At 37.4% G+C, this 10,026-nt stretch overlaps 1 protein-coding gene across 1 annotated transcript; it reads left to right on the top strand.

Moving 5' to 3' along the window:
• The first annotated feature begins 402 nt into the window (after positions 1–402).
• On the top strand, positions 403–9,293 carry LOC112795168 (phospholipid-transporting ATPase 1). Its single transcript, XM_072235946.1, has 10 exons — positions 403–834; positions 994–1,133; positions 1,227–2,984; positions 4,704–5,049; positions 5,236–6,019; positions 6,138–6,261; positions 6,419–6,638; positions 6,925–7,383; positions 7,483–7,797; positions 8,950–9,293. Exons 3-9 carry the CDS (start codon positions 1,514–1,516, stop codon positions 7,679–7,681), a joined length of 3,603 nt encoding a protein of 1,200 aa, XP_072092047.1. The 5' UTR covers positions 403–834; positions 994–1,133; positions 1,227–1,513; the 3' UTR covers positions 7,682–7,797; positions 8,950–9,293.
• The last annotated feature ends 733 nt before the right edge of the window (positions 9,294–10,026 follow it).

Genomic DNA, 10,026 nt, shown 5'->3' with positions numbered 1-10,026 from the left:
CGTTTTCCACTTTTTCACTTTCTCTATTACGTCATCATCTCTGTCGCATACTCCAACTCTATAACCTTTGTTATTGCCTTTCTTTTCTCTTTTTAACTCTCTTTCATTTTGTTCCACCTCTTTTTTCACATAGTTTTTTTTTTTTCTGTTTTTTAAAATTATATTTTAAATTACTCTTTATTGTTATTGTTGTTATTGGACGTGAAAAAGTACTAAAATACTTTTGTAATTAAATTCAATTAATATTTTTTTATGCATTTTCTCTTTTTTTTAATTAATTTTTATTATATCAATAAATTATTTAACTAATTTAATCGAACTTAATTATTAAAATAACTCAGTTAGATATCATTGTCGGAAAGTAGGAAAAATATATAAAATTTGGCCAAAAAAGAAAAATGAAAAAAGAAAAAGAGAAGAAAGTGGTGTGTGTAGTGTAGTAGTAGTGTGTGTCTAGGCATTGGCCATTGGGTTGGGTTGGGACTGCGTGGTGGTCCTAACAAAGTAAGAAAGGAAGCATTTGGTGGTTCACCGTTCCCTTCTCTCTCTTCTTCACTTTCTCTCTCCACTGTCAATTTTCTCACCACCCCTTCCGATTTTCTCGCTCTTCGTGCCTCTCTCTCTCTCTCCTCCAATGCAAACAATGCCATCAATTCAATCATCATGATTCATCTCTCTCTCACCCTAAAACTCACCTGAAACACACAACACAACACAACGCTACCCACATCTACGACCACTACAAAAAAAAGCTCTCTTTTCTCTCTCTACATCCCAGATCCTATAATCTCCTTCTTCTTCGAGATCCTTCTTTTCCTCACTTCAATTTCACAGGTACACCCTCTCAATTAGGGTTTATTATTATTGTTTTCATAATGCCTCCTTTTTAATTAGTGAAGAAGTATTGATTTTTGGTTAAGTATTATCCTTGCAATTCAGTTAAAGTTCTAGAAATCCAGCTACTGACACTTTTTCCCCTTTCCTTTCCGACAGGGTTTCTTCGATTTTTTGGGTGCTGTATTTCAGCTTCTTCTAGATCGCGAAATGCCCCGTGGGTTTCACTAAAGTTTCGATTTTGATGAGCATTGGTTTGATTCCATGATGGGCATGTTCTAACTACAACAGCACAAAACGTGATTCTTCTTCTTCTTCTTCTTCTTCTTCTTCTTCTTTTGGAGGATTTGTACATTATATGAGTTCTAATCAACCACTTCTCTCTGATTCAGATCTTCCTCCACTGATTCAACACCGCCCGAAGAAATCAGGATCCATAGCTTCCTCTGTGTTTGACGATGCTTCTGAATCTCATCATAAAACAGGTCTTGATCTGACGGAAGACAAAGACTATGATTTAGCTAGTGAAGCTAGCTTCCATTCAGCAGTTGAGACCAATTTCACTTTTGGGACAGAGAAAGATTTCAACTTTGGTGAGTCCCATTTGCCCCACAAACACCACACGCACCCTTTGGAATGCTCCACGAAGGAGAGGGTGCGAGGGGTATCGTGGGGTGCAATGGAACTGCATGATGCCACCACCAATAGTAGTAGCACTAGTGTGCCCTTTGAAATCTCAGGTTCTTCTTCACAACAGCATGTAGTTCATCATGATAATAGGTTGAGTAGTAATCACAATAATTATAGTAAGCCTCAGAGGGTTAGGCACAAGAGCAGCGTGCAGTTTGATGATGCTTTGTTGCATGATGATAGTGCTAGGTTGATATATATTAATGATCCTAAGAGGACTGATGATAAGTGTGAGTTGCCGGGGAATGAGATCAGGACTAGTAAATACACAATTGTTACCTTCTTGCCTAAGAATCTTTTTATTCAGTTTCATAGGGTTGCTTATTTGTATTTCCTTGCTATTGCGGCTCTCAATCAGCTTCCTCCCTTGGCCGTATTTGGGAGGACTGTGTCACTCTTCCCGCTGTTGTTTGTGCTCTGCGTCACTGCTATTAAGGATGGATATGAAGACTGGCGGCGGCACAGGTCGGATCGCAATGAGAACAACCGGGAATCATTGGTGCTTCAGCATGATGATTTCCGGCCAAAGAAGTGGAAGAATATACAAGCTGGTGAGGTTGTTAAGATCTTTGCTGATGAGACGATTCCAGCTGACATGGTCTTGCTGGGGACAAGTGATCAAAGTGGGCTTGCCTATATTCAGACAATGAATTTGGATGGAGAGTCGAATTTGAAGACTAGGTATGCTAAGCAGGAAACAACTGCTGCAGTTTCTTCGGAAGCTTGTCGTGTTTCTGGGGTTATCAGATGCGAGCAGCCTAACCGGAATATTTATGAGTTCACGGCAAACATGGAGTTCAACGGACTTAAGTTTTCGCTTAGCCAGTCTAACATTGTTCTGCGTGGTTGCCAACTGAAGAACACAGATTGGATCATTGGTGTTGTGGTTTATGCCGGACAAGACACAAAAGCAATGATGAACAGCACACCTTCTCCTTCTAAGAGAAGCAAACTTGAAAGTTACATGAACAGAGAAACCCTTTGGTTGTCAATTTTTCTTTTCATCATGTGTTTAGTTGTGGCCATTGGGATGTGTCTTTGGCTGGTGCGGCACAACAGCCAGCTTGATACCTTGCCTTACTACAGAAAACGATACTTCAACAATGGGCCAGATAATAGAAAGAGATACAAGTATTATGGGATACCAATGGAGGCATTTTTCTCCTTCCTGAGTTCCATTATAGTGTTTCAGATAATGATACCAATATCTCTTTACATCACGATGGAATTGGTTCGTTTGGGCCAGTCATACTTCATGATTGAAGATGGGGATATGTATGATGCTAACTCTGGATCAAGGTTTCAGTGTAGGTCATTAAATATAAATGAAGATTTGGGTCAAATACGCTATGTATTTTCAGACAAGACAGGAACACTAACCGAAAACAAAATGGAATTCCAGAGAGCTAGTGTATATGGGAAGAATTACGGGAACTCGTTGGTCGTGGCTGATGATACAGGTATTCAGTCTCTCTTCTTGAGATCATTATTTAAGATCAGAAACCTTAATTAGGTTGTGCTGTGGGATCATCTCTTATCATGCTAATGTTGTTTGACGTCCTTGTTACTGAAAGGCTAACTCGCGATATTTTCTGACATAATGCTCTCTTTACTCTTTTATTTTTGGAAATTACCACTTTGCTTTATTATTTATTATTATATCATCATAATTATGGGACCAAAACAGTTCCATTTTCTCTTCCCACTAGTTGATTATTTGTTTGTTTATATTATTTAGAGAAATTGTTTCGGTTTGGCTGGCTAGCCTCACCAATAGGTTTGGTTCTGTTGTTGTTTATAGCCTTAGGATTGTGTCTGTGCCTCTTATGTGTTTGTGTTTATGTCTCTGTGACTCTCTGTAAGCAACTCAAAAAGTTGTGCATTTATGTGCCTGAGATTGTGATGAATTTTTGTTTTCTAAGTGTCAGAAATGAATTACTGCCTTCTTTTATGCTAATGGTTGTTTTGCTCCACAAGTGAAAGTTGGTGGTTGTAAACAGAGTGTTGTGAGAACCTGAGGCTCCATAGTTATTGTTAGGGGAAGAGCTTACTATATGAGGGTGTTTTGAAACTATAATGAGATAGAACTGAATTGAATTCTTGAGAATCCTCACACCAATTCTTAAACTTGGAATAAAAAGAATTGAAATGAAAGTGAATGTTTAGAATATGTTTAACATTACTATCTTATCCTCAATATTTACCATCTTAAAATATGTAAACCTCAGTTCCTTTTAATATGTTGTCTTCTTTGCCTTTGCCACAAAAGCTTCTTTCCACACTTCCAATACCCCCACCCACTTCCATCAAACTTTTCCTTTTTATGTTTCGAGAAATTAAGTTATTCTCCCTCTCTCTCTCTCTCTCGTTCTCTCAAATTATTTGTGGAGTAATTGATAACATATTATACGCAAATGGAGATGGAACATACAGAACAAAATCATGGTAACCTAATGTTGAATCACAGCCAAAACAATGACACCCCAACTTAAGACCCACATATAAGTTCTTGCTTCCTTTCTCAATTGTTCATTCATTCTTCTCTTGGAAACATTGATTGTGATTTCTGGGTCGATCACAACATTGAGGGGCAAGTAGTGGGTTGTGATGCCAGTGATGATGAAGACGGCGATGACATTGACGATGAAGATGGATGAGGCGACAGAAGAAGGTCACTTTGAAGGGAGAAAGGGTTAATGGTTGAGACTTAAAATAAAGGGTTTACTTGGAATATTAAATTGTAACAGGGTTATTTTTTATATTTCAGTTTTAATTGCAAATATCAACATATTGGATTTCTAAATGGATTGTATTTGGGTTGAATGTGAGATTTAGAATTCTCACTAGGATTGGAATTATGCATTATGATGTTCCAAATCAAAGAAAAGAATTCTAATTGTTGAAAGAATTCTAATTCTTACTATTCCAAACATACTCTATGAGTCAGCTGTTGTTTTCCTTTACCCTCTACAATTTCTTGTGTGTATCATTTGATTAGATTTGTATGCTCTTTGATCATTTTTCTACTATGAACTTAATGATTCAGTTATATTCTTTATCTAAGTAAGAGGATTTCAGCTACTCTGTTGTCTGTTCCCATCAGAAATCATTATAAGTTTATGATGCATCAACAAATTTTCCAGTGCCAATATATCACAATACTTTTTTCCTATTTTCAGCTGCACCTGTTATTCCTAGACGGAGATGGAAGCTCAAATCTGAAATCAGAGTTGATTCTGAACTGCTGACAGTGTTGCAGAGCGAATCACATGGAGATGACAGAATTGCTGCACATGAATTTTTTCTTACATTGGCAGCTTGCAATACTGTGATCCCTATTCCTACTGGTGGTACATTCTCCAGTCCTGGAACAAGTGAATCAGATGAAGATATGGAAGGTATTGAGTACCAGGGAGAATCCCCTGATGAACAAGCTCTAGTCTCTGCTGCTTCTGCATATGGATATACCCTTTTTGAGCGAACATCCGGACACATTGTTATCGACGTCAATGGTGAGAAGCTCAGGTAGATAGCTACTTCCTTATTGCAAGGGGTTAAACGTTATTTACTTTATATAGAATGGTGATATGCATTATTAGCAAAAATTTATTCGGTACATTGGATAATCTAGTTCAGTAACTTCAGGTTTGTACTTTGTGTGTGGCCCATATTTAGCTTATTCCGTAACTTCATTTTCTCTCTGCTTTATAGATTGGACGTATTGGGCCTACACGAGTTTGATAGTGTGCGCAAGAGGATGTCTGTTGTTATTCGTTTTCCCAACAACGTTGTAAAGGTGTTGGTCAAAGGTGCTGATACTACAATGTTTAGCATTTTAGCAAATGACAGTGAGAGCCACAATACCATACGAGATGTAACACAGAGTCATCTGAATGAATATTCTTCACTAGGTCTGCGCACTCTTGTAGTTGCATCTAGAGATCTTTCAGATGCTGAACTTGAAGAGTGGCAAAGCATGTATGAAGAGGCCAGCACTTCTTTGCATGAAAGAGCTGCTAAACTACGTCAAACAGCAGCGTTTATAGAATGCAACTTAAAGCTACTTGGAGCAACGGGAATTGAGGACAAGCTACAAGAGGGTGTACCAGAAGCCATTGAGTCCCTGCGGCAAGCTGGAATCAAGGTCTGGGTTCTTACTGGTGATAAGCAGGAGACAGCAATTTCAATTGGTCTCTCTTGCAAACTTCTCACTGCAGATATGCAACAGATTATTATAAATGGCACTTCAGAGGCTGATTGTCGTAATCTTTTGGGTGATGCTAAAGCTAAATATGGCGTGAGGTCTTCAAGTAATCAGAATCGGAAACAAAAATCCAATGCTGGACTTGGTGATCTTGATATTCCCAATGGTTCGAAGTCATTGAGTTTGCCTAAGTGGAATCCAGGACAGGAAGAAGGAATTACTGCTCCATTGGCACTCATAATTGATGGGAACAGTTTGGTGTATATTTTGGAGAAGGAATTAGAGTCAGAGGCAAGTGTATCCTTCCTCAGTATTTGTTTAGAATATCACACTGATGTTTTTGATTGGGTTTGTTAAACAAAATTTCAGGGTAATATTTACTGGTTTCTTTTGTTTTTTTTGACAACAGCTTTTCGACCTGGCAACTTCCTGTAGGGTTGTCTTGTGCTGCCGTGTTGCTCCTTTGCAGAAAGCTGGAATTGTTGCTTTGATAAAGAGCCGCACGGATGATATGACACTGGCAATTGGTGATGGTAAGTTCTTTTGTAACAATATGAAATTGTCCTATGTATTATCTTTTTTCTTTGGATCATTAACTTCTGCTAGTCTAACCAGATTACGTACTTTTGAAGCAAGATGCAATTGATACAAACTTATGATGCATATTCTCTTATTAAATGCTTTTGACAGGGGCCAATGATGTGTCGATGATCCAAATGGCAGATGTTGGTGTTGGAATATGTGGGCAGGAAGGGCGCCAAGCGGTGATGGCATCAGATTTTGCAATGGGGCAATTTCAGTTCTTGAAAAAATTACTCCTGGTTCATGGGCACTGGAATTATCAGCGTGTGGCTTACTTAATTCTGTACAACTTTTACCGCAATGCTGTCTTTGTATTGATGTTATTCTGGTATGTTTCTTTCTTTCTTTCTTTCTTTCTATTTGGGGAAATTACAAATTGAGTTCCTCTTTTGTTTGTGGATGGTGTTCTTTCTTTTTAACTTTTCGGATCTCTAAGCATCTGGACATGAAGTTAAACTAGCAACATTTTGTTTTTCGTTATTTCTGCATACAATAGCTATGACTACTGTCAAAAGCCTTTTTTCCCCTCCATATTTTGGATGTTGGATTTTAATCGTACTTGCAGATTGCATGAAATTTTATACATTCTGATCTTTTATCTTCCTTGTCTGTAGGTATATATTATGCACTGCTTTTTCTACAACATCTGCGTTGACAGATTGGAGTAGTGTATTCTATTCTGTGATATACACATCTGTACCTACCATTTTTGTTGGTATTCTGGACAAAGACTTGAGCCATAGGACACTCTTGAAGTATCCGAAGCTGTACACTGCTGGTCACAGGCAAGAGGCATACAATTTGCACTTATTCTGGATCACAATGATTGACACAGTATGGCAGAGCCTTGTTCTCTTCTACACTCCTTTGTTCACATACAAGGATAGTGCGATTGATATATGGAGCATGGGCAGTTTGTGGACAATTGCGGTTGTTATTCTTGTGAATGTACACCTGGCCATGGACATCAACCGTTGGGTATTAATTACTCATGCTGCTGTATGGGGATCAATAATCATTACATATGGTTGCATGATAGTCTTGGATTCAATACCTGTCTTTCCCAATTACTGGTTAGTTACATATGTTTCTTCCTATGAGAATTTTGTTATAGCGAATCAATACCATTTGACATAATAAGTAGTAGGTAACATGTCTCTAAATTAATGCAGGACTATTTATCAGCTGGCAGTGTCCCCTACATATTGGATAACCATTTTGCTTATAATTATCGTAGCGCTGCTCCCTCGCTTTACTTGCAAAGTTGTTTGCCAAATCTTTTGGCCTTCAGATATCCAGATAGCCAGAGAAGCTGAGCTACTGAGAAAACGACATAATCATGTGCAGTCGAGGCAACAAGTTTCCAGTTAACCGGTGTTAGTGTCTTGTGTTGCTGACAGAAACTAAGGAAATCCTAACTAAAATGGCTTCCCTTGCATTTGTCATCACAATGCATTCTGATGGCAGTTGGTTGTATAGGTGATCTGGTAAGCATGCGATTTCTCTCTTCCCCCTCTATTATTAGTATAGGTGTTTTTGAATGATATTTCCTTTAAAATATAGTTTGGTTACACCCAAGACCAAGAATAACTTAAAATTCTAGATTTTCACAAGAAAATGTAGTGACTCATGAGTGAAGCAGTCAGATTCATTGAGGGTAATATGACATACCTTCCATAGCAGGTTTTAGAATTTAGAGATAATATGGTCCTTGTGCTTATATCAATAGCATCCGATACGTCTTTATGGATTTGTTGGGAGAAATCAGAAAAGATACTACTTTGGAGGCTTGGTTTTAAGGGGCATCTTATATGCCTCCCAAACAACCACATCCAGGTTCAAATCCCACTGGTGGAAAAAAGAACCCATGTAGTGTAGTGTGTGTGAGAGTGTGTTGTGTGTGATGTGTGTAAGTGGGTGATGCCTAGGATTGGGGCTATCCAATCCATTTGACAAAAAAAAAAAAAAAAAGAACAGATCAGAGTGCCAGCTAGTAGTGTGAAGCAGAATGCTACATAATCTGAAGTGATTTAATGCTGTATAGTTAGTTTTTCATTTGTTTAAAACTATTGGTTTAGTATAGAACAGTGCTTTGTAATGATAAATCTGTGTAAAAGGTTAGGCTTTCAGTTTTTTATCAATGAAATTTTACTGTCCAAAAAAGAAAAGTGTCAGAGTAACGATCTAACTAAAGATTCGAGTAACTAGCCAAGGGGCCTAACATACCACTTGTGTTCCCTCGTTTGTTAGCTTCCTTCAGTGTTTTATTTAAATTTGTCATTCAATTTATTTTTCACTGGATTATGAGATCTTGGTTAAAATTTGTTAACAATGAATCCATTCTGGATTTGTTGGCCAGTTTTCTATAGAACTTGGCAGAGCTTGAAAGTAGTTCACTTGGCAGTTTGGTATTTGGACTCATTTGCCAATACCTTGACGTCTTAGGGCCTGTTTGGTTCGTCAAATTATTTCCTGTTTTAAGAATTTTTCGAGGAAAAAGTGAACTATAAGATCTCGTATTTTATTTTCATTTCCTATTTTCACTCTTATGTAAGTGGATGCAGTGTAATGAATGATTTATTCTTTCAATGCATTAGATTTGAATTACCCTTGGTACTAATCTATTGGTCATCCCCCAGATTCGTTGCAAAAGAAGATTGCATTAACGCGAGACAAATGCTCGGCATCCTTACGTAGTAGCCAAGGATTTCGCAGGGAAGCGCATGACAAGTTACGGATCAAAGCCATGCCAAGCCTCCAATTCGGGAAGAAACTCGGTCTCAGATTTTTATCTAGTAATTTGATATGGGGGGTGTGGAATTTTTAATGGTGGGGCATATGCCCATATATGGTGTTTTCCACTTGTCTCTATAGAGGGGAATGTTTGTGGCAGAGATAAATTAGAGTGTAATCAACTGTACAATAGTTCTGTAAAAAAAATATCAAGCTTTAATGGAAAGAAGAAAAAAGTAATTTCACATAAGACCATCTCCAACAGGGAATTCATCCCAGTTTTTATTTATGTCCACCTGCTATAAAAAGTAATTTCATATTAATTTTTTGCGTCATAAATAGTAAATAGAAATTCAAAACATTTCTCTCTTCTCCATTAGAAGGAATTAATTTTAGTCTCTATTTTGGTCGGTATCAATTATAGGGTCGGTGGAAACATTCAACCATGCATTGATTAACATCTTATTCTCTTCCCATTGCTAGTGTTAAATATTATTTTGTCTATGATTTTGAATGGCATCTTTATTGAAGTCGATAACATCTAATCCACGAGAATTGACAAAATCTGAATATTGCGAATTTGGACTAAATTGTATTGGAGTTTGAGGGGATGGATTAGAAGAGCCACCAACACTAGATGAGTTATGTCTCGATGTACTGAATTGAGTTGAAAACGGTAAGGATGTTGGAGTAACATTTTTTATAAAAGGGGTTAAATATGGATGAAAATAGAAAATGTGATGTTTGTGAATTTTGATTTTGTGGTTGGAACATAGAAAATTGATTATTATAAGGAGTTTGAAAATTAAAATTAGGAAAATTTTGTGGATTTGGATTTTGAAATGTATTTGGTAGTATGAACTTTTGATTTGGAATTTGAGAGTTTGAGGTTTGAGATTGTTGGGTATTTGGAGTTTGAGAAAAGTTTTGTAAGTAATTGAAAAAAGAATTGAGTTGGTTTGAATCTATTTTGTCGAACAAAA

The sequence above is a fragment of the Arachis hypogaea genome, chromosome 4, assembly GCF_003086295.3.
Source record: "Arachis hypogaea cultivar Tifrunner chromosome 4, arahy.Tifrunner.gnm2.J5K5, whole genome shotgun sequence".
In the NCBI taxonomy this organism is placed as follows: Eukaryota; Viridiplantae; Streptophyta; class Magnoliopsida; order Fabales; family Fabaceae; genus Arachis; species Arachis hypogaea.
The sequence above is the reverse complement of the archived record's forward strand: the minus strand, read 5'-3'. Positions and strand labels throughout refer to the sequence as shown.